General features: G+C 60.8%; 1 protein-coding gene and 1 long non-coding RNA gene across 2 annotated transcripts; one reads left to right on the forward strand and one right to left on the reverse strand.

Annotated features, from left to right (window-relative positions):
• Nucleotides 1-1577: 1577 nt before the first annotated feature.
• On the reverse strand, nucleotides 1578-4607 carry LOC148107151 (uncharacterized). The gene is made up of 3 exons (XR_015722971.1): nucleotides 3892-4607; nucleotides 2843-3695; nucleotides 1578-2274 (listed from the first exon to the last, which is right to left on the reverse strand). It is a non-coding gene; the product is annotated as an uncharacterized LOC148107151 (long non-coding RNA).
• Nucleotides 4594-23582, forward strand: SUSD3 (sushi domain containing 3). Its single transcript, XM_045772583.2, has 5 exons — nucleotides 4594-4730; nucleotides 14978-15166; nucleotides 16585-16729; nucleotides 17282-17443; nucleotides 20659-23582. The coding sequence occupies exons 1-5, from the start codon at nucleotides 4643-4645 to the stop codon at nucleotides 20852-20854; spliced, it is 780 nt and encodes a 259-aa protein (XP_045628539.2). The 5' UTR covers nucleotides 4594-4642; the 3' UTR covers nucleotides 20855-23582.
• Nucleotides 23583-23850: the final 268 nt, after the last annotated feature.

A 23850-nucleotide genomic window follows, 5' to 3' on the forward strand; every position in this document is an offset into this window, starting at 1 on the left:
GCCTCAGTCTCCCACCCATAAAATGAAGACAGCCACGTGCTCGAGATGGTCACCGGAAAGCATGGCTGTGGGCACAGGGAGTAAGGGGGTGAGAGCAGGTGCACAGCCCCTTCCACCCTGCTGTCCAGCAGACCTTCTCTGGCGATGACATGGAGCCCCTCCTGCCAGCCCTGACTGTGGGCCTCGCTGGATATGCTCAGAGGCACCGCACAGCTTGTCTGCTCTTCAGCCCAGGTAGGAGGACTGCTAGCACACCCATTATGTAGGTGGGCAAACAGAGGCACAGAGAGCCGGAGAGTCGGTCCCTGGCCACTGGGCCTTTCACGAAGGTCTGGGATGAGCTGTGCCGCTAGGGGCAGACCCTTCCCTCCAGGCTCCAGTGTCCCCATCTGTGAAACAGCCCTCCCAGCATCTGCTCAGGACCAGGGCTCTCTGGCCTGTCCATTTGCATGGCCTTGGCCAGACTCTCAGGTCTCATGAGAGGCTGCTCTATAGGGGGCCCCAGAAATGCCTCCCCGGGCCTGGGCCTCTGACGCGCCTGCAGGAGAGCTCCGAGCGTTGGCAGGCTTGGTTTGGGGGAGGTGGGGACCAGACTGGAGGCCAGAGAGGGCGGGGCTCACCCAAGGCCACCCACCTGGCGACAAGGGGGCCCGGTGGGGGTCGCTGGGCACTGGGCCTGTGCTGGGAGGCCAGCTGGGAGCATGGGCGGCAGGCTCTCACTTCTCTGGTGACTGGGGACTCACTGGGCAGGTGCAGGCCTCAAAGAAGCTTAGCCGGCTCATGAGCGCTAAGCCTCTGGATTGTCCTTGACCCTCCTGTGCACCCGCTACAGCCCGGCTTGCCTGGGAGCGCTGGGGGCTGGGAAGACAAGCCTCGCCCCCGGCAGGGCCGGAACCCTCTCATTGTGGTGTGTGGCCGTGGACAGGACAGTCCCCTTCTGCCTCAGGTTCCCTTCCTGCAAACGAGGGTTCTCCCGCATCTTTTCACGGTGGAATCCAGACTGTCCTGTCATTTATAGGTGCCTTACCTTAAACGTTTTACTGGTTTCCTCTTTTCTGATTAGAGAATGGATTCACGCTAATTGCAGGGACTTCACACGGCACAAAGAAGAGTCAAGAGGCAGGAAACAGTGACCTGCGGCCCAGAGATGGGGACGGAGGAGCTGTGGGGGGCAGCCTGTCAGGCCGTGTCCCTCCCGTGCCCACTGTGTCCCGGCTCCTGGGCAGGCCTGGCGTGCAGGAGGGGCTGGCGGGACCTAGTCCGTGAATCCACCTGCTTTCGTCCCCGTCACTGTGAACCTGTGGGTGGCAGCTCAACATCACCTGGGGGGACCCACCCCTCCCCCTCCTGAGAGCCCAGGCTAGCTGGCGTGTGCATGCCGCCGGCCAGGGAGGACAGCTAGGCACTCAGAGCCGGGCCTTGGCAGGCAGCGGGCTCCAGGCAGGGGCTCACCTGCAGAAGGGGACCAGGCTGCCGCCTTCCCGTGGGGCAGCTGGAGAACCAGTGTGCACGGAGGGCACCATTGTGGGGAAAGTTCTCCCCACACATTCACCTCATTGGAGCTACAAGCTCAGGCTACTTTATTGAAAATTGCTTTTAATTAAAAAAAAACAAAAAAGGCAACCCACGAGGCCATATTGCTTCCCGAACTCCCGCCATCTTGCGATGGAACTTTCTCGACTTGGGCCATTGTGAAAGGTTTTTAGGATGGAAATCTCATGCTTCTATTGAGTAGAAGCAAAAAAAAAATCAGGAATATTTAAAGAAAAACAGAAAAGCATTTAGCCTTTCTACAGTTATTATGCGATTTGAGGGAAACACACCAATAACCACCCCTGCCCCCCACCAGGCTTATGCACAGTCCCCCGTGCCCCAGGCCACCAGGGCCCATGGACACATCAGTCAACCCGGGGCAGCCCTTCGGGTCCCCCAGGGTAGACCCTCACCATCCCTTTGGCATTTCTGGCAGCATGCGTGTTGGCCCATTTTACAGAGCAGGACACTGAGACCCAGGGCCTCAGACCCCTCTCCCCTCCCCGGTTCCTTTCCACAAGGTCATTCATTCAACAAATGTTCTAGCATACTGTCTGCTCCCAGCTGTAAACTGAGACGGGGAGCAGGTAGTAGGGTGGGGCCAGACCCCCAACCGCAGAGAGGCCAAGGCTTCAATCAGATCTTCAGGCGCCTGTGCTGGGCTCTTCTTTCCTCTTCAACAGCTGCCCACAAGTTCCTTCCCAGTCTCGTCCACTGGCACAGGGGGAGGCCTTGTCCTCTCTATTTTAGACACAGTACAGGCTTTGAGGTCACACACACACACAGAGAACAGCTTTGTAGGGGCAGGTAAACAGGGAGGGCTTCCTGGAGGAGGAGGCAAAGAGACACAAGCCAGGCATAGTCCAGGCACTGCTCCCAGTCCGGGCCGGGACATGGAGAGGCTGGGGCCCTGGGCAGCTGGGAGAGTCAGGGGCAGGTGGGGAGGGGAGTAAGTGCGAGCACTTGTGGGGCCTGTGTGGCCTCCTCTGTGGCACACCTCCATCATTGGTCGTGTCACAGCCTCCGTGGCCTCAGGAGGGTGACACAACCTTCTCTGTCCCTCAGATGAGAACATTAAGGCCCACAGCATGGGGGGAGACCGTCAGAGCCACGGTCCCTGCCCCAGATGGGGGGATGAGGTGTCAGGGCAGGGGGGTGGCCCAGGCAGTCGGTCATCTGAGGTGGGCCAAGTGCCTTCCCTCCCGGGCCTCAGTTTCCCTTCGTGCACACAGTTGTGGGCTCTCCAAGAGGCCCCAGAAACAGTGGACGTGGCAGCTCAGTTCATTCTTCATATCAGCTATGGACTCACCCCGAAAACCAACCCCAGTGTCTCCTGCTGCTTCTGGAGATGGCTTTGGTGGCAAGTGGGTGTTCTGAGCCGTGACGAGGGACATGGCTTCCCCCAGGATGTGGCAGACGTCCTCGGCCACCCCTAGCTGTCTAACGGTACAGAAGGAGGCCAGGACCATGTGCTTGAACACCCAGAACACGCAACCAAGCCACACACCAAGAAAAATGTCTGTCCCCGACCTTGATACCATCTGTTACAGGCTGAACTGCACCCACCCCACCTCCAAAATTCAAGTGCTGAAGTCCTAACCCCCAGCACCCCAGAACATGCTGTGTTTGGAGACAGCATCTTTCTCCAGGTAACCAAGTTACAGTGAGGTCAAAAAAGCTGACACTAATCTGGTAAGACTAGTGTCCCTATAAAAGAGGGTAAAGTTGGGCACAGAGACAGAAACATACAAAGGGAGAGCCAGCCGCGTGAAGTCTGGAACGGTGCTGCCACAAGCCAAGGAACTGTGGGAAGCGGAGAGAGGCCTGCAACAGATCCTTCCTAGCGCCCGTGGGGGCGTGGGTCTGCTGACACCTAATCTTAGACTTCGGGCCCCCAGAACCCCAAAAGCACATTGCTGTTGTCCTAAGGCACTCAGCCTGTGGCCCCTTGTTACAGCAGCCCCAGAAAACATACACACCCTAAGTGGCCAGGCCCCATTCAGCATTTTGGGCTCCTGGAGGCCATCCCGCCTCCCCTCCCAGCCCTGTGTACAAACCCTGGAGATGGGCTGGGGGGCATTTGGAAGGGAATTCCGGGGCTCCAGTCCCCTAGCATGGTCTGTGGACTCACCTGGCTTCCTGATGTGGCAAATGGAAAACACCTGCTTGGTCAAGGGAATCGAAGAAACTCATCATGTGTGGTGCACAGGTCAGAAGGGGGGACTAGAGATGGGGCAAAAGCAACTCCCACCCAGCAGAGGGGCAGGCCCCTCACATATTCTACTGGACTAGGACAGCAGAGGTGGGGAGGGGCTGCTCTGCTGGAAGGCTACTCTGTGGTCCCAGAAGAACACTCACCTCTTTGCTGCGACCTGCCAGGCCCTCCAGAGCCAGTGCTGTCCACCTGGGCCACCTTCCCAGACTTTCTGAGCCGGCCACCGGACTTTTGGCTGTTCCTCAAGCTTCCAAAACCTCAGGACCTTTGCATCTGCTGTTCTTTCTGCTAGGGAAGCCTCCCCTTGCTCTGCAGGGCTACAGCTCCGGTGTCAATGGTAGGAGAGCCCCCTGGGCCGTTGCCAGGGCTGGGGGCTCTGCCTGGGCTGGGCGAGGTCAGAGGGAGAGGAAGGGGCGGGCCGCAGTTCCAGCTCCGAACCCAGCAGGTACCATGAACGAAGGAGTTGAGCCGGAGGGAGCGAGCCAGGAGAGGGCAGTACCCCTGGGGTGTGTAGGTGCGGGCACAGCAGAGCCCAGGGGTCTGAATCTGCCCCTGGCACCTGGGGTTCCTCAGCGCAGACCTGCAACATCGACCCCTAGCTCAAGGGCCTGGCCCACGGTGACCCAGGCGGGGTCACCATGTGCCGCTCACGGAGGACACCTGGCCTGGGGGACCGGGGTGTTCGCAGGGGCGGGAGCCGAGGGCAAAGCCCGTGCAAGGCGGTGGAGCGAGACTTCCTGCACTGCCAGCTTGGCCCCTTGGGGGTTGGGGCTCCCGCGGGACCGGCCCCGCCCCCAGACCCACGGGGCGGGGCCCCTGGAGGGCGTGTCCAGGGCTGCCCCGCCCTTCGTGCTCGGGCCCCGCAGTCCCCGCAGAGCGCCGCGGAGCGCAGGGATGCCCCGGGCGGCCGCGACCCCTCGCCGCAGGGCGAAGCCCGGGCAGCGCGCGGGGGACGCGGAGCCCTCCCCGGGAAACCGCACAGGTGAGCGCCGGGGCTGCGGGCCACGAGCGGGGCTCTGCACCCATTTCACGGACAGGGAAGCCGAGAGGCGGGCGGCACGGAGGAGGCGGGGAGACGGTGCGCACAGCTGGGAGAAGGGGCGCACAGCCGGTTCCGGGACGGCCCCCAGCCGGACACCCGCCCTAGAACTAGCCTCCCCGACCCTCTCCGCCGTCTCAGCCGGCGCCCCAGCAGAGCCGAAGCCCGGCTGCAGGCGGTTCGAAACCAGGCGGCGGCGCCCAGCCGCCCACCCGCCCAGGTGCGCGCCCTCTCCCGGTGCGGCGCCGGCTCGGTGCAGGGGAAGTCGGTGCGGCGGACGTGGGGAAGGGGCCTCGCTTTGCGGAGAGGTGCTCCTGGCTGGCCCCCCACCCCCACTTCACAAGTGGGGAAACAGCCTGGAGGGGGAACGCCTGCCCGCGGTCCCGGGGCTGCCGGGCCGGGATGAGCTCCGGGGTCCGGGGCGAGGGAGGGCTGGCAGTTAGCTTACTTGGTGATTGATTTCGAGAGTGTTTTGATGAGGGCTTACCGTCGTGCTTCGGCTGGGCTGTAGGAAACTCCTCCGGAGCCCCCGGTTGGAAAGCCGGCTTTGCTGCGTGAACGCGTCTAAAGCCTAACCCTTGTAGAGGCAGAACCACGTGCCCCAGAGCCTCACTTTGGTGGCCGCTGCCCCTCCGCCTTGAGCCGGAGGGTCTCTGCACACCTGTGCCCCAGGCCAGGTGCAGGATAGGACCTGGAGGAGCAGGCCGGCCCGGTCACACCCCTTGGGTGCAGCCGTTCAGCCTTCAGCAATGACACCTGCCACGCTGGGGGGCACTGGCGGGCAGTTCTTTCTCACTTGGGGAAACTGAGGCCCAAGGGGGTACGTTGCCAGCAGAGCGGACGTGCTCAGCTTTGGGAAGCAGGAGCTGAGACCTGCCCCTGGCTGGGTGAGGTGGGTTTGTTTTCTTTGACTCCCTCCCACCCCACCCCTCCCGAGTTTGGTGCTTTGCTGCTTTTCCTGAGGACCCTGTGGCTTTGTTGCAGCACTGCCTGGGGAGGTGGGTGTTGACCAAGAGCTGAAGGACTTGCACAAGCTGAGCCTAGGATGGGGACTGGGAGGTCCTGATGTGTTAGCAGACAAAAGACTGCTGAGAACTCAGCGTGGGGAGGGTTCTCAGGGGCCAGTCCCTGCCCTCTGGCCAGCCCTGACGGGCCCCACCCCTGCTTCTGGTACGCTACCGCTCAGCCTCCCACACGGAGCCCTTCCCCAGCATGTGGGCTTGGACGCCCCCTCTGACCCAGGGTGTGTCTCTCTGCCTCTGGCCTCAGTTTCCCCATGTGCTACGCGGTGGGCACTGTATACCTGCCCCCAGGCTTGTGGGCTGGCCAGGCGGAGTCGGGGCGCCTGTGCACCCACCCTGGCCATGGTGGCTCTGCTCCTGGGTAACAAGTTCATCCAGACTCCACCACTCCCCTGCCCCGTGGCCCTGGTCTTTTGAGCTGTGAAATGGGGGCCCTCTTGTCCCTGTGGGGTTGTGAAGGGATGCGTGTGTGGGTCTTTGGGAGACACTTCGGCAGTCCCTAAAGCAGAGCATGGAGGGTGTTTTTCCTGGAGTCATAGAACGGACGCGTTACTCTGCTCTCCTGAGAGTGGGTGTTGAACTCCAGCTGCGTCCTGGGGTCCACGTTCTTCCCCCATCGCCCATGTGTGGCTGGTGAAGAGCAGGGGCTTAAATGTTTGTTGAGTGGCTGACTGGGTGCCCAGCCCACCCCAGAGGCCACCCTTCCACTGCCCACAGGCCCCCGCCGGCTCTGGCCCTCGTCCCAGGGCAGCTCTAGCAACTCCCTGACGGGGGAGATTGTGCATGCACGCAGCCCTGCAGGAGGGACACAGGGTGCCGGCAGCTGGAGGTGACCCCCATGCCAACCTTCTGGAAGTCCTTGAGGGAGGCGCCTGGGAAGAGGGCAGCAGGAGGACCCAGGATGGCGAGGGCGTGCCCTGGGCGTCACTCCTACAGCCCTGCAGCACAGTGGACCTGCGCTTGCTCCTTCACAGAGGAGAAACTGAGGCCCGGGGGAGCCGTGGGAATCCAGATTGCCCTGTGTTCCCCCGAGGCCAGCTTGGCCTCCTGCCAGGTGCGGGCAGAGCCTCGATGTTCTCCCCTGAGACATTTGGGCGGCACACTCCTCCTGGGTCGGAATCAGCCTGGTTCTGTTCTGGAACACACTGTTTATTCCGCTGGTGTGAGCTGACCTGCCAGCCTCCAGGGGAGTGCCTGGGTGACCCAGTCTCCACGGTGGCCATGGTCCACCCTCCATGGGGAAAGGAGCTGTGCTCCGAGAGCGAGTGTCTTGCCCGAGGACACACAGCCAGGGCTGTAGGCCTCCCACATGAGGCTGTTCCTCCTGCTGGGGTCCTGGAGTCCCACCCTCCACAGAACACCTGTATGCGCTCAGGTCACCCTTTTAAACTCTCCTCCTTGGGTTTCCCTTTCCATTTGGGGGAAACAGACTCAGAGCAAGAAGCAACCCCCCAGTGGCGCAAAGACCCAGGCCCAGGGTGGGCTGTCCCTGTGGCCTGCCTCCCCCATCTCCAGTGTTCCTCTGGCAGAAGTGGGAGAGGTAACTTATTTACCTGGGCCCCCGTGGGTGAGGTCAGGGTTTGAGGGCAGCGTGGTCTCCAGGAAGGAGGAGGGGAGGGGCGGGCCTGTGGTCCAAGGTTCCAGATAAAAGATTAACAAGCGAGGCTTGCTCCTTACCCTGCTGGCCACACGGGCTGGGCTGGGGAAGCGCCTGAGTCAGGCTCTGCTCCCCTCAGTGTGAGAGGAGAGAGGAGATGTGGGCCTTGGAGAGCGGGTCTGCCCCTCACTGACCCGGGAGCCCACAGGGTTTAGTTGGGTTTGTGTCTTCTTTGCATCAAACCCATTCACTGTGTTTTTTCTCTTTTAGGGTGTATTTGGGCATAACAAAAAAGAGACAGAGGTGTTATAAAGGACCTGAGAAAAATGCAGCAAAGGCTGAGGGGTTTGCTGGGGTGCAGCGTCCAGTGTCTGGGTGGGTCACAGGTGGGAGGGCCGTCCAGGGGCCCCTGGGTGTGTGTGAGGGTTTTCAGCAGGGACGGGAGAAGATGGGATTTGCCTCTTAGACATCAAGGGTGGGGCTGTTGGAAGGCCAGTGACAGGGGTCTGGGGGTCTCCAGGCTGGGGAGGGGTCAGTGAGGGGTGTGAGCAGAGGCTGAGTTTGCAGTGTGTAGGGGCACGGCTGCTGCAGCCAGCTGGCCCAGCCGCCGAGCCTTGGTGACTCCTGAGGACAGCTCTGGGAGGGCGTCTTGGGCAGGTGTGTCCGAACCCCCAGTAGTGCTTTGGCACCGTCACACCTCCCTGCCCTGTCCTGGCTGTGTGTCACCAGTCCTGCGAAAGGCTTGTGGGGACCCTGCCAGTGGACAGCTGGGGCCTTGGGTGGACACTGTGGACCTCAGCTTCCTCATCTGGAAAATGGGCTCATCCTGGGGAAGGGATGCAGGAGACCCCGTAGGAGCCTGGGTGGGGGAGGGTGGCAGACAGAGGTGTCTGGGGTACCACCGGAGGGTCAGAATGAGGCATGAAGCCCCCTCCCAGGGGAGAGTGTTTCTGAGCTCTGGGCACAGCTCTAAGGTTTCCATGGGTTGGTCCTCCTGTTCTCATGACCCTGGGGCGCCATCGCCCCGTTTTGCAGAGGGGCCATGGAGTCTGCGCGAGGACCTGAGTCTGGGAGGTGGTGGAGCAGAGCCTGAGCCAGGGGAGAGGGCCTGAGGTTTGGGGGCTGGGGGACACCTCCCGCTTGTGCGCCTCCTGTCCAGGCTCTGGCATTTCGGGGGCCTGAGCTCCCAGCCTGGCCTCCTCTGCAGGGGGGCTGTGGGCAGGGCTGCTCGCCCTCCCCTCACGCACCAGGATTATTTCCTCAGGCCTGTGTTTTCAAGTGTTCAAGCTGCACACTTGTGCTGGCGGTGCGGCTCCCTGCCTCTGGTGGGAATGAGCCCCCCTCCCCACCTCTGCCGGGACTTGCAGAGTCTGAGCCCACGGGCTGGGAGGGGCCAGGACTGCATTGCAGCCCCCACCCTGAGTCTCTCAGAGCCTTGCTGCGTGCTCACTGGGTGAGCCTCACATCCTTCTTCCTGTCTTGCGTTGGGGGTTCTCCGCGGAGGGTCTGCAGGTCAGCGCTGCCCCTCCCCCGCCTCGGATGCCGCCTCACTGTCCCACCTGCATGGCTCTGAGCACTTGGGGAGGACCACTGCCGGCCGGTGAAACCGAGGCCGGGCACCGGAACTGGCGGCAGCCCAGGATGTGACTGTTGACCGTGGGCCCTCCCCCCACCCCACGCACACGCCAGGGCGCGCTGTGTCCAAGATGGCAGTGATGGTTTCCCTGCTGGGGCTGCGCCCCCCGCCCGGCCCCCTGCTGCACCCACAGGTGGGTCACAGGCCCAGAGCGGCAGAGTGACAGGGTCACCCAGCGGGTGGTGGCCGGCGGGGGGGGGGGGGGAGCTGCAGAGCTGGCTTGCTGCCAGCTTCCTGGGCTGGTGGTGTAGGCAGGCCATGCCCAAGGGGTAGGGGTCTGGGCTGGGCTCTGGGGGGGGCAGACTGTGCCACCCGGTTACGGGCAGCAGTGACGCTTGCTGGGGACTCTCCCTGGGTCTCAGTGTCTGGCACACACCCGCAGAGTTGAAGGGATTTGTTACCACGCCTTCCAGCTTGACCCTCCCCGTGGACCTCTCACCAGTGGCTCCGTCCTGTGTCCCGCCACTTGTGTCCAACCCGGGGGCACCTGGCCTTCTTGAGAAAGTTCGAGCTGTACAGACCTTGCTCCGGGGCTGGTGCTGGTGCTGGTGCGAGAGCAGGTGTGGGGGCTGGGCAGACCGCTGTGAGCACCCCCAGGGCTCAGCCCCCTCCCCTCCCCCTGGGCCCTGCCGGGCAGCGCAGAAGGAAGCCGCTCAGCCCCAAAGAATGCAGAAGTGATAGCTCTAAATCGGGGACTGGGAAGTGCTGGCTGCCTGGTGAGCCTGCGGAGGGGCCACGTGGCCGGCCTGTGGCTGCCCTGCACTATCTACCCGGTTCCAAAGCGCCCTGCCCGGAAGGACGGCATGAGCCCCGGTCCACGGATCCTGGGGGGGGGGGCGCTGATGTAGGGCATCCTTCCACTCATGCGTGAATGTGTGGCCCAGCTTGGTCACTTCCGGGCTGACTCTGGAGTCAGACTGTGTGTCACACGGGTACCCCCAGGCCAGCGAGCGGAAGCGGGACGCGTCCAGGTCAGGGCACAGGGCGGGCGCTGTGCCCATGCCCTTCCACCCCCCGCCCACCCTGATGGGCTTGTCTTTTTAATGTTGACCGGGCTAACAGGCCAAAAACGACCTCACATTTTAAGTTTGCATTTCTTTGATTGACAGAAGTATTTCCCTGAAACCGTTTGGAGCTTTACTGAGATATAACTCATATGCCATATGATTCACTCATTTGAAGTTACATTTAACGCGTGCAGCTTGGTGGCGCGTGGTGCATTACGGATCTGTGCAGCCGTCGCCGCGGTCCGCGGTGGAACATTTTCATCACCCCAGAAGGGAGCCGTGCGCGTAGCGGTCTCTTCCCGCCCCTGGCTAGTCCACTTTCCGTCGAGGATTGGCCTCTTCCCGGCGGTTCCTAGAAATGCAGTCAGACCACGTGAGGTTCCGTGGCCGGCTCGGCCCCACGGTGGGTCTGCGCCTCTCTCCTCTGATACTCCGTGTGTGGCTTGTACCTCATGCCATTCTCCGTTCATCAGTTGGCAGACATGAGGACGCTCTGGGAACGTGTGTGTACAAGTGCGTGCATGTGTTTCCATCTCGGTTCTGGAGCTGGCGGGGCGTTGCTGCCTCACGCGCTGACTCTCCCCGCCAGGGCCGCGCGCGAGGCTCCAGGTTCTCCGGCTCCTGGGTCCACGGGTCCCCCTCTGTCTCACGTACAGGCGCTTGTGGATGTGAAGCCATAGCCCTGATCTGATTAGCGCTTTCCTCAAGGCCAACGATGCTGACCGTCTTTTTGTGGCCCCTTGGTAAACCTTTAGAGAAATGTCCATCCAGATCCTTTGCCCATTTTGGTTCCCTTTAAGCATCTGCCTTCAGCTCAGGGCCGGGTCCTGGGATCCAGTCCCGCATCGGGCTCCCTGCTGTGCGGGGAGTTGGCTTCTCACTCCCACTGCTGCTCCCCCTGCTTGTGCGCTCTCTCTGTCTTGCTCACTCGCTCTCTCTGACAAATAAATAAAATATTTAAAAATAATAATTTGTTTTCATTCTTAATACAAGTCCCTTAGCAGAGGTGTGATTGGCAAATGTTCTCTCCTGCTCTGTGGCTTGTCTTTTTACTTTCTCGGGCGTGTCCTTTGAAGCACAAACATTTTTAATTTCGATCAAGTCCCATGTATCTATTTTTTGCTTTTGTTGTTTGTCTTTTGGTGTCATATCTGAGAAATCGTTGCCTGATCCAAGGTCAGGAAGATGTATCCCTCTGCTTTCTTCTAAGAGTTAGCTCTTATATTTAGGTCTGTGATTCGCGTCACGTTAGTTTTCATGGACGGTGTGAGCATAGGGCCAGCTCGACTTAGCACGTGGGTGTTGTCGTCCCCGCACCGGTTGCTGGAGCACTGTTCTCGTCCCCACCGAATCGTCCCGGCACGCTTGTCGAAACTCGCTTCACTGTAAATATGGGTTTATTTCTGGACTCTCCGTTCTGCTCCATTGGCCTCAACGTCTGTCCCTTTGTCACCGTAGTTTTGTGGCAAGTTTTGAAATAGGAAAGTCTGAGTCCTCCAACTTTGTTCTTTTTCAAGATAGTTTTTGTGTGGGCTCCTAGGTCTTCTGCAAGTCCTTATGAATTTTGGGACCAGCCTGTCAGTTTCTGGAAGGACAGCAGCTGGGACTCCGGGAGAGGCCATGTTGCGCGTGCAGATGAGTGGAGGCAAGCGTCCGTCCCCACGGGGCCCGTCCCCCGGTCCGCAGGCGCGGGCGGCTGTCCCTTCATTCAGGAACTTCATTTCTGCCAGCAATGTCTTAGAGTTTTCATGGTTTAGGTTTTGCCGTTCTTTCGTTCAGTTTATCCTACGTAAGTACACGGGATTGCTGTGTTCGTGTCGCTTCTAGGCTGTTCACGGCTGCTGTGCTGAATAGGACGGATTTCCGCGTGTCGGTCTTGTCTCCTGCGGCCCAGTGGGACCTGCTTATTAGTTTCTGTAGGTTTTTACTAGATTCCTGGGGATTCTTCTGGACCCAGGATCATGTCATTGGATGGAGAAGTTTTGCTTCTTCCTTTCTGATGTGAATGCCTTTTATTTCATTGTTTTAACTGATTGCCCTGCCCCTGGTTTTGAGACATTTTGTTTTTCTTTTCTGATTGACCCTTGCTTTTCTGTTGTAACTTTGGACACTGTTGTTGGTAGGTAAGTATGGTCTCTGAGGGACAGACACCCCCTGCTCTGCTGCTGCGTTACTTCCGGGCCCTCCCCGCAGCCAGATCGGTGTCCTTGCGGGAAAGTGGGGATGAGGACTCCTCGCCACTGTCCTCTGGGATGCTTACGAGTGCTGCACCAGGCCAGGGGGGAGGGCCCTTCTCGACCGGAACATTCTATCGGAGCCGCATTGCTGGTGGTGGTAGTGATGTTGGTGATGGACACCCGCACGCGGGGAGGCCCAGCCCTGTCCAGCCTTGCAGTGCCTCAGTTTCCACATCTGTGAGGGAGTGATGGACTGCCCTGCTCACGGGAGTGAGGCACCCATTAGGTGCCCAGCACATCCGAGCTGATCCGGGAGTCAGCCCCCCACCAAGTGCACAAAGCATAAGGCCCCCGGCTCACATTCTCCCCCACATTGCAGCCTGTGGGCTCCCCCCCGCCCAGGTTCTCGGTGGGGCCGAGCACTTGCAGCCTGGCAGAGCCCAGCCGGACGCCATCCCTCACGGTCACTGCACACAGCCAGTGCTCGGGCAGCCACGGCTCCTGCTGTTTTCCTGGCAGGGGGCGGCCTGGCTCTGCCCCACACGGGCCGATGCTCAGGGCATGGCCTCCTTCGCAGCCTCGCACTCACAGCGTGGCAAGGGGTGGCCTGACCTCCCCCTGCACGGGGCTGGTTGTGCACAGACGTGTGATGCACCATCTGGGGCGTGCTCTGCCCCCACAGCCTGTGTGAAGAAGGGCTCCGTGGGGGGCGCTCCAGCTCCCTGCAGATGTCCTGCGTATAGATTTTAAAAGCAGGGCCCACTGGGTTTGCTGGTGAATCGGCCGTGGATTGAGAGAAGGAGTCGGGGAGGGCTCCAAGTTTTGGGGCTGGAGCGAGTGAAGGAAGGAGGCCTGGTGCTAACGTCAGTGTGAACACGGGGAAGGCCACGTGAGAGCAGGCTGGGGAGTGCGGGAGCTTGGTGGGTCATCATGTCTCGCGCCCCCCCCCCCGGGCATTGTCCTGAACAGAGAAGCTGAACACAAGGGGCACGTGGCTGGGGGCATGTGTGTGTGCGCACTGTCTGTGTCTGCACACGTGTGTGTGGAGAAGCTGGCCTGGAGCCACCTTGCCTGGTTCCGAATCCCTGCTCTGTGACCTTGGGAAGTGACTTAGCCCCTGTGCCTCAGTTTGCTGACCTGTCAGGTGGGGAGAATGGCGGCTCCCCAGGAAGGTGCTGTGCGGATCGATGCGTTAATGCGGGTAAGGTGTGGGTCCAGCGTCCGGCACGCAGTAAGCTCCGGGAAGCGCCCGCCGTGGTCATTGTGGTTATTTGTACAAGTGCTGTGATTGCTGCTGCATTCAGACGGTCTCTGCACCCTCATGCAGGACAGCGTGGTGGCGTTTGTCGTCGGGACGTGCCTGGATTCCCTGCCCTGGTCCCACAGCAGGGAGCATGGGTGGTTTCCAACCCCCACTCTTCTGCACACTCGGGGGTGAACATCCTGGTGTAGGAATCCTGGCTGCAGACTCGTAATCTTTCCTTTGGCTAAGTTCTCGGATGATACAGGACACAAGGCTCTTCACATCATTTTCCCAGACTCGTCCAGGGAGGGTTGGACCCGCACCCGCCAGCCGAGTCCCAGAGTGGGCGGGCGTTCCCAGCCTCAGGACCTTCGCCCCAGGTTTTTTCCCTTCCTTTTTGCCAGCCTGGGGGGAGGGAGACCAGCTCTCCCCACCACTGTGAGGGTTAGCGTCCTTTCCTGCCGCTCGGCTCCTTGCATTTCTTCTTCTTTTTTTTTTTTTTTTAAAGATTTTATTTATTTATTTGACAGAGAGAGGCAGCCAGCGAGAGAGGGAACACAAGCAGGGGGAGTGGGAGAGGAAGAAGCAGGCTCATAGTGGAAGAGCCTGATGTGGGGCTCGATCCCATAATGCTGGGATCACGCCCCGAACCGAAGGCAGACGCTTAAGGACTGCGCCACCCAGGCACCCCTCCTTGCGTTTCTTCTGTGACGGGCTGCTTCCCACGTCCACCGCTCCTGCTCGCGGGGGTGTGCCGCGTGTGTGCGATCTCACACGGCTTGAACCTTTGTCCTCTGTTCCCCAAGTATCTTTTCCTAACTGTTTCTGCATTACGGGGAGCAACGGAAGTTTTCCTGTTTACTCCTCACGCGGTCGCGCTGCCCACGTCTCCCTCCTTGCTTTCTGGACTCTGCCTCCGGAGCAACGCCGAGCTGCTAACGATGTGCCGTTGACCCTCGAACAACACAGGGGTCAGGGGCGCGACCCCCACGCATTTGAGATTCAGGTGTAAGTTCGGACTCCCCAAAACCTTTACCACCGCTGCTCCTGGTGACCGGAGCCCCCCCGATCACATCAACAGTGGCTGGACACGTAGCTCGTGTGTGCGACGTGCTACGTACCGTGTTCTCACAAGAAAGGGGGCACATGTCGTTGGGAAGGTCGCAAGTAAGGGAAATACGAGGTCAGTTCTGTCCTGTAAAAAGTCCAGCATCAGTGGACCCCAGCAGTTCAAACCGTGTTTGTTCAAGGGTCACCTGAATTAGCTTTTATGGTCTTCTGACACAAACTTATGTTTTCAACACCGTGGTCCTCAGAACCTCTAGAGTTTGCTTCATGTGGGGATCGGCTCCGTGTTCATCCCAGGGCCATCGGCCGGATGGCCGCCACGCCCGGTGTTCTGGGCCGTGGGACCCTCTCCAGAGTGTCATGTGGCTGGCAGGGCTCCTGCCCGCTTTCCACCCACCAGGGTGGGATCCTCACGCCATCTCTCCTCTTTTCTTCCCTAGGTGTGTGCACACGCGTGCAGCCACCCCCGCGGGGCACCCTCCAAGTCCTCCGTGGCAACGGCACTTCTGTGGGGACCGTCATCATGTTCCACTGCCCCTCAGGCCACCAGATGGTCGGGTCCGGCCTCCTCACCTGTGCCTGGAAGGGTAGCGTTGCTGACTGGTCTTCAGTGACCCCTGTGTGCAAATGTGAGGCCCGCTCCCCCCCGAGCTGCCCCCGGCTCAGCACCTGCAGCGGGTGGGGGGCTGCTGATCCACGGAGGGGGTGCAGTGCATAGGGGGTCACTGCTGGGTCCTGATCCTGGTGCTGGCAGCTGGACAGCCCCCACGGGGCTTCATGTCTGCATGTGCGCTCAAGGCCCAGCAGCCTGGACCCTGGCTCTGCCACTGACGTGGCCTGTCACCTCCGAGAGGTCACTTGTGCCCTCTGTCATCTTTGAAGCAGGCAGCTCCGTTTGTTCGTTCGTCCATTCTTTCATGCACACACGTGGCAGATCTTACTAGGAGGATGCCACGGATTGTATGTGCCACGGATCCTAGAACTGGGGACACTGGTGCTCCCAGCCCTGGGCTCCCAGCTGGGGGGAAGAGACGGCTTTCTAGCTTTCGAGTTGTATTTCACACAGGGTGTTAATAATACCCAGCACAGCATTTCCCGAAGTGCAGTCACTGTTGTGTTGATGTGTGTGTGCTTTGAAGACAGGCTGGAGTCATAGGCTGCAGTACTTCTCAGAGCCTTTAAGATGCTCATGTGCCGGATGAACCTCTGAGAAGGAGGGTGCCAGTCAGGATCAGACTCCAGGAGACAGAAAACACAAGACAATGGGTTCACCGAGCTGGAGCTTCCTCTTGCCTGGGGCCCTCGGGAAGGGCATCTTGTATGGATCCCCCTGTGGGGGACCCAGGCCACTGTGGGCTGTGGCTGGGGGCAGGGCCCAGGATGGCGGCACCTGTTCTGGCCGGGCAGGACAAGGAAGCTGCAGGGGAGGCCAGGAGAGGTCCGCAGTGTGGGTGGTCCTGTTCAGCTAGGGCAGGGGATGGGGACAGGGGTGTGAGCAGTGTCCGCGAGGGGGGAGGGTGTGCAGTGTTGCTCAGACTAAGACCCCGGGCCTTGTTTTCCCAGAACACCCTTTAGAATCGGATAGAACCACTTCTCGGCACGTAGCTGAGGTCCCACGGCTGGTAACTGGCAAGGGCCCTTTGACTCCGAACACAGCCATTTTTCTTGCTTTTGAGCCCTTCAGCAAAGTGACCTGAGACGGTCTCTAGACCCCGGGGGTTGTGCCGCTTAGGACCTTGCAGAAGCAGGCTGTGGGCTGTGTGCGGGCATGTGGGGCCCAGGCTGCAGTGTGTGGGAACCAGGGGACCGCCATGGACCTCGCTGTCGGAGCTGTTTCCAGCATGCCATTGTGAACTCCTACACACCCTCCAAAACCCTGCCCACACACCGCGTCCTTAGACGGCAGTGTTCCCCGACAGCCCCACCCGACAACAGTGTGCACAGAACTTGGCCCCAGCCACCAGCACCTCCCTGCCTCCCCTGTGAACGGAGCTTGCTGAGGTCCTCAGCAAACCCCACGCAGGAGGTGGCCTTGTCTCCCCTGCAGCCGTGCCGCCGTACGAGACCTTCGGCTTCAAGGTGGCTGTGATCGCCTCCATCGTCAGCTGCGCCATCATCCTGCTCATGTCCATGGCCTTCCTCACCTGCTGCCTCATGCGGTGTATGAAGAGGAGTGAGCAGCCATCCGACAGGTATGCTGGCCCCGCGGCCTCCCGCCCCCACTGCTGCCAGAGCCCGAGGACAGAGGGCTCTTCACAGGTACCTGCCGTCCGTGCCCGGGCCTCCTGCGGGCGTGCCGGGACGCCGGGGCTGCCCTGGCCACACAGGGAGCCAAGCTACCGAGCGCTGCCCCACAGCAGCGGGGGTGCAGCATCCCGTGGCTCCCGGAGCCTCGCGGCCGTGGAAGGTCTTGCCTAATGGGCCGCGCGCATGCGGCCAGTGTGGTTCTCCCGCAGTCTGGGCCCGCTCGTGGCTTGCGCCCCGCCGTGCTGGGCGAGCAGGGCTGACCGGCGATGGCGCGTTTTCGCGGTGGCTGGAGGCTGACCCACCACCACTTTCCTTTTTCACGGTAATGTAGCATTTCCCATGTGTTTTTCCTTATAAAGTATTTACAGCATGCAAGCTGCCATCTTCACCCTCTGTAAGTGTGCGATTCGGGGCTCGGTGTCAAGCTTCCCGCCGCAGCGGTAGGGCCGCCTCGCGGGTTTTGCTGTCCTGAGCGTCCTTCCCCCATCTCTCCCCAGGGCGACCCAGCTGTGGCTCCAGCTGAGAGCCGGGGACTTGGAGACGGTGCCCCCCGCCTACCTCGGCCTCAAGGGTGTGAACAACAGCAACAGCGGCAGCCGCGGCGGTGGGGAGCCCGGGGGCCGCCCTGGCCAGGCGCATGACAACTACAGTTTCACCACGTGCGCATGGGGGCGGCGAGGGGGGTGCCGGGGCGAGGGCGGGGGCCCGGTGCGGTCAGGACACCGCCACCCCACTGGCTGCCCAGGCTCACCTGGGCCTCCACTCCCAGCCTGCGCCCGCGGCCGGCGGTCCTTCTAGCCCTGGGTCTGCACCCCGCATCTGAGTCCTGCAGAGATGTGAGCTCCCTTCCCGAGGACCCAGCAGGGCTCCCTGTCTCTCCCTGTCTGGTCTCTCACGCTTCCTGCATGTGTGCACACGCTTTCTGAAGCGTTACAAGGACATTCTCTTCTGCCCCTTTCTCTGACTCAGGGAGGCCAGTTGAGGCTGCACGTGGGCTGCAGAGACAACGCCTCCCGATGTTGCTAGCTTTGAGCATGTGCCCTGTGACCCTGATGACAAACGGCACTGGCGGCTGGGGTCTCTGGGCGCTGTAAATGGGACGGCCGTCTGTCTTCGGCGGCATTGCCTTTCGTGGGCTCTGGGCCTGTGGTCCCACAGAGACGGCGTCCTGGCCGCCAGGCTTCCTCACGGTCACACTCGGGCTGCGTCTCTGCGAGGTGCGCCGTGGTGGCGTGGGTGCCAGTCACAGACGCGGGTCGGGCTGGCGCCCTGCGGGCATGCAGACTGGGGTCTCTGTGAGGGGCCGCTCTGCTGCCCCCACGACCTCTGACCTGTGGCCTCAGGGTCCAGGGACGTTCCAGCCAGAACCAGTTACTGTCCTGGGCTGACAGAACGGGGATTTCTGATTCTGCTGTGATTCTGCCACTCCTGTTTGAGGAATGGGATGAACTCTTTTTTTTTTTAAATTCCCATTCTTTTTGTTTTTGTTTTTTGGATGTTGCTCTGAACTCTTTCCTAAAACGTTATTTTGGGGAAATGTCTCGAATACACAGAAGCAGAGGGAACAGTGTAATGGGCCTCCTGCCCCACTGGCCATGCTCGTGGTCTCTGTCCCCTGGCTCCAACCCTTCCTTGGTGGGAGCCGCGCCATGCCCAATTCCTGCCTGCTTTCGGCACGCTCCTCCCCTCCCCACGTGATGCTGCGGGCCACCCGCTGCTCCCTCTGCTGCCGCCCGGGCCTGCTGCTCCTCCCAGCAGGTGGTGGAGGGCAGCGCTCAGGAACAGGGCCTCCTGCCCTTTCCCTCTGCCCGTCCCCACCCGATGGCCATGCCGCATGATGGCCGCTTGGCCCTCGGTGTTCTCACTCCAACGGCGAGGGTCCTGGCAGTGCCTGGGCTGGGCTGGGGCGGGGGGTACAGTGAGTGCGGGTCATCACCGTTCATCCTGCCCTTGTCACTGAGGCTCTCGAGGCGGGGCCGTGCGTGGGCTTGGCGAGGCTGTCTGGTCCCGTGTCTGCGTGCCACGTGCTGGGCCTGTGGGAAGGAATTTATTTCCTGTCCCCTCCCTGGAACTCCAGATGCGGGTCAGGTCACGCACTAGGCATACACCGCAGTGGCCCGGCAGAAACGCTGCCTCACGCCCTTTCCACCGCCGCGTCCACCGCCACACCACGCTGTGTCGTCCTGGCGGAGCTTCACCCCAAGTGCTCCATTCACTGCACTCGGGTTTGGGTGAATGTTTGCTTATGCAGAGTGGTTTTTCTTTTCCAAGATGACATTTGGGGCCACCCTCGGAATGGACTAGTGGGGCCAATGGTCTGCGTATTTTTATTTCCACGTTCTTTCTCCAGGAACACCAGTGGAGCCACTTTCCCAGCAGCGGCCCTGTCTCCGAGTGTCCTCATTTGTCCGCTTGCTTGCTCAGCCAGTGCCAGCTTCCCGCTCACAGGCATCTCCTCTGTTAACACTGAGGAAGAGTGTCTCCCATGCCCTTGGTGCCGCTTGCATTGCTGGCTTTATTGTGGGTTCCTCTGCTGCGTGTCCGGCTGGTGACTGGTCAGTCCTGGGAGCTCTGTGTGCCTGCAGAGTGGAACCTCACCCGTCCGCTGCAAGTGCCTTCCTTCTTGGCCCAGCCGTGTTGCAGGGCCGTGGCTAATGCATCCCCTTCTTGGACAGCCAGTTCCCCTCGGCAGGTTTCAGAGTTTTTTGGTCACCCCCGCCCAGTGGCGCTATCCTGGTTACAGACCTGTGACGGACTGTCCTGTGTCCCAGCTGGGGAGCGTACCAGTGGAGTGGGGCAGGAATGGCTGCCTCTCAGATGTGCCCTCCTAGGCAAGACCCAGGTGCTCCGCGGCTCCCACTGTGCACCGGGCGGTAAAAGTTGTCTCTAGGAGGCAGGGTGTGCCCTTGACCTTGCTGCTGCTTCCTGGATGCTTCCCGGCACTCCCACCGGCCAGACGCTCTTCTAACCTGGGAGGGGGGCAGTGTTTTCATCCCATCTTAAGAAGCCTGTGCAGAATCACACACAACTAAGTGTAAAGCTGGGTTTGAACTAAAGTTGTCTAGCTCCAAAGTCCATAGACTCACCTGCTAAGCAGTCTTTTCTCTCCACTAATTCATTCATTCATTCACTTAACTCATCAGACTAACAGATAACTTCTTAATTTCTACTATTTCCTAGAGCTTTTCTGAGAATTAGGTGTGGATGGGAGCAGAGATCCGGGGGCGGGGGCTTCCCGGAGGAGGTGATGTCTGTTGTGAACAGATTGGGAGAGCCTGCATTGCAGGGGGCGGGGGAGGGAGGAAAGAGACAGCATCTTAAGGGGGGGCACAGCCTGCAGAGAGCAGCAGCCATTGTACGCAGGAGAGGGGCCCAGTGTGTGGGGGCAGGGTCTGATCAGCCTGCAGAATGGGTTCCTTTGTGGGTTGGGGGTGGGGTCCACAAGGGAACTGAAGATACAGACGGGGGACGATCTGGTCCCAGACCACCAGAGGACAGCCTGACGGGAGCAAGGGTGTCTCCCTAGACATTCCTGGGACCCCTGTGTCCCTCTCTGCCCCAGAGCAACCTGGCCAGGTGAGGAAGTCTGGCCCCTGGGGTTTATGCACACTCTGAGCGCCCTTCCTCAGCACCACCCCAAGAAGCCCCTTCCCATCCTTGGAAGGTGGGCATGCTGCTTCTTGGAGCACATACCTCTTAGGCATGAGGGTTCTGAGGCCCACGCAGGGACACCAGTGGAGGGACTTCCTCAGGCTCAGGGCGGTTCTGAGCCTGCCCCAAGCCCACGGAAGTCCAGGCCCCAGTGGCCCGTCATGGGGGCAGGGTTACACCGGGTCCCCACTGTTCCCCCAAGCCTTGCCTCTTCTTCCTGCAGGGATCTGGGTGAGGGCACCAGAGAGCTGGCTGGCGTGGCCCGCAGCGTGGACAAGGACCCCTGGACCACCAGTTGTCCTGCGGGCTCACCCCGTGCCCAGGAGATGGTGCACACAGCAGACCTGGGGCACGCCCCGCCTGCCTCCTGGCCCACCACAGGAATGTCCAGGCAGCACATGGCCTATGTCCCAGGGTGACTGAGTCAGAGTCCGGAGCCTGCCCACCACCCAGCCACCTACATCTCGACTGTGTCCGGCTTGCGATGGGTCAGTGAAATCAGCTTCTGGGTTTAGGGATCCGTCAAGGAGCTGAGCTGGGGACTCCAGAGGGGTGTCCTGTCCCAGGGGAGCCCAGCTGGAGCAGCTTTTATATATAGGCGTCCTTGAAGCCACACTGGGGTTCTGGAACCAGATGCAGCCCCCCCAGGTGGCTCCTTTAAAGCGACTGGGGGACGTTTTAATAGGCAAGTCTCGTTTTGTGTGGTAGAGACAGCAGAGCCCCAGCTGGGGCATCTGCTCTCTGCAGAGTAGCCACGAGGGGAGAGGGGTGTGAAATAAACAATTCTAACACTGGAAAAACAAAGGTAAAAATCGCTGTCTCAATTTTCAATCTCTCTGTAACAGAATGTCAGGCAGGTTTTGTTCAAGGTGTAAAACAACTCCCTTATCACTCCCACTCAGGGCTTCAGGCTTGCAGGGCTCCTCTGGGCTGTGCGGTCAGCTGGTGACTGGCATCGGGCCACGTGGAGGCCGGCCGGCTCACACGTCCAGGTGCTGCAGCTGTCGGCAGAGACCTCGCCGGTGGTGGCCGTCTCGAGTGGCCTGGGTCTCCCTGCACTCCGGTGGCTGGTGTCCGTGACGGGAGTCTGGCCTTCCAGGGGCCTGGGAAGTCATGCCAGGTCAGGGCTTCTGCATTCCACCTAACGAGGGGGGCAGCTGGGCTCCACTTCTGCGTGGGAGGAGGACCAGGCAGGGGTGGACACCTTCAAAGCCATCCCGGTCCCCCTAACCCACAGCTGCCCAACCCCAACTTGTCAGAGCAGTTCAGTGAGGAGCTGTCCGTGTCTCTTACCCCCAGCCCCTCTCCCCGAGGTAACGGACATCGTGTCGCAGCAGATGTCTGAGGGTCCTTCCTCTTTAAGGCTGAGCCCACTGCGTATATATGCCACGTTTACATGTTCTTCCATCTGCTGCTGGGCATTGGCTTCTACCTCTTGGCTGCTGTGAATAATGCTGCTGTGAACATGGGTGTGCAGACCTCTGTGAGACCCCACTTTCAATTACTGTGTGTATACAGAAGGCTATTTTCAAATGTAGAAATCAGGGATCAGCATGCCCTCTCAGCTCAGCCTCCAACTGTGGGCTCTGGCTACCTGGCTTGTGTGACCCTGCCGTCACCCGCTGACTGCACTGCTGGTGGTGAGCTCCCCAGTGCTCAGCGGGGAGCGGGTGAGCGTCCCTAAGACCACCATGGCCCAAGTATTCACTTTGCACGATGGTGGGTGCGAGAGTGGGCGAGCAGGGAGGACACTGCGCCCCCAGCCAGCAGAGGAACATGGGGTCAGTCCTTTGACCCACAGGAGCCGAGACCACCTGCTGCTCCCGGGGTGGGGCCAGGGCTGGTAGACCCCAGACCCTCTGCGTACTTCCACCAGCTCACCTGAAGGTCATATCCAGAGGCACGGGTCCATACGCACTGGGTAGGGGCCTTTGGGAGTGAATCCCTGCCCCTGGGAGGCCTGGCCTGGCAAGGGACTCCGACTCTTTGAGCCTCAGTTTCCCCGCCCATCCCATAGCTGGAGTGATGTGAAGGTGGAATGTCGGCTATGGGGTTCAGCTCACCGAAGGTGGGGAGCACTTGGGGGGAAACCCTGCAGTCCCATCCAGACCCCAATGATACGGCGCTGACATTACTTCTAGGGGGAGAAACAACCAAAAGGTAAATGCTAGGGGCCATGACAGTGTACAGAAAGTGAAATAATGGGGTCAGGCTGCATTCCACTGGGAAGCCGCTGTGGGAGGGAGCACCTGGGGTCCGGAGCTGGCTGGGACGTGCCCCAGCGCACAGGCAGGTGAGAGGCCGGGAGGGACTCCAGGCAGAGCCCATGACCCTCCTGCCCCTGAGGTCCCTCAGCCTGGGCCTTCCAGGGAAGCCCGGCTGAGTTTGCTCCTCCTGTTTGGGGAGAGGGCAGCTCCCGTGCAGTGACTGCCGACTAGGCGCGAGAGTTCTGGGATTTCTAGGCAAGTGCACCTACTCCCTGGGTGCTCCCAGCACACGCACCCGTGATGGGCAGTTCTGGCCCTGTTTCACGGGGGGATGTGTGGGCCTTGGGGGATGGAGCACCCTTGTGCTGTCCGTGAAGTGAACGCTGGGTCAGGTCCCGCATGGCAGATTAGAGCCATGAATGTGGGAAGGCCAGCACAGTCAGAGAAGGAACCAGGTAAGACCCAAGCCCTGTCCGCAGTGGCCGTGTGAAGGCACCACTCTCCTTCCCCACCAGCTCTCCATCTCATAGTTGGGAGCAGAGCTCATTCATCTGTGGGGCTGCTGCTTCCTGAGCCGGGAGGAGAGAGCTGCCTGTGGTCACCCATTTTACAGATAGAGAAACTGAGGCTCAGGCAAGGCAAAGACCTCCTAGTCAGGGTCACTGCCGGGCTGGCGTCCTCTTCTGCCCGCAAGGTCCTGAAGAAAGTCTTGCTCCACTCAGGTGACATTGTTAGGTCTGGCTTCTCCCCTGTACCCCCTACAGCCTGGCCTGCGCGACCTTGGGTAAGTCACTTACTCTCCCAGAGCCTCAGTTTCCTCTTTCCGGCCCTGAGGCGTGGTGGCAGGGCGGGACAGCTGAGTGCCCAGCGGCGCTGAGCCACCAGCTCTAGAGGAACCAGTGTGGGGCGGGGCCAGCACGGGCGGAGCCATCGCGGGCGGGGCATCTGTGGGCGGGGCCAGGAAGTGGGCAGCGGCTATTGTGGGAGATGCGCCGGGGCTGGGGGCGGGTCTCGAGCGAGGGGCGGGTCTCAAGCCTGCGGCTGCGCCCTACGCGTCTCCAGAAGGGGCGGGGCTACAGTTACGGCGGGGTTTAGAGCCCTGGAAAAGAACGCCGGGGCGGGACTCAGTGAGGGGCGGAGCTAAGGGCTTAGGAGCACCCAGTACTCTACGCGGGTGCGAGCAAGGCTTCAGACTCCAGGAGGCCCCG

Source organism: Ursus americanus, chromosome 34, assembly GCF_024610735.1.
Source record: "Ursus americanus isolate L20-20 chromosome 34, mUrsAme1.1.p, whole genome shotgun sequence".
Classification (NCBI taxonomy): domain Eukaryota; kingdom Metazoa; phylum Chordata; class Mammalia; order Carnivora; family Ursidae; genus Ursus; species Ursus americanus.

Coding starts and splice junctions, on each gene's coding strand:
- SUSD3 (XM_045772583.2), top strand. CDS start 4,643: ATGCCCCGGGCGGCCGCGACCCCTCGCCGCAGGGCGAAGCCCGGGCAG. Junction 4,731..14,977: donor CTCCCCGGGAAACCGCACAG/GTGAGCGCCGGG, acceptor TTTCTTCCCTAG/GTGTGTGCACACGCGTGCAG. Junction 17,444..20,658: donor GACAACTACAGTTTCACCAC/GTGCGCATGGGG, acceptor TTCTTCCTGCAG/GGATCTGGGTGAGGGCACCA.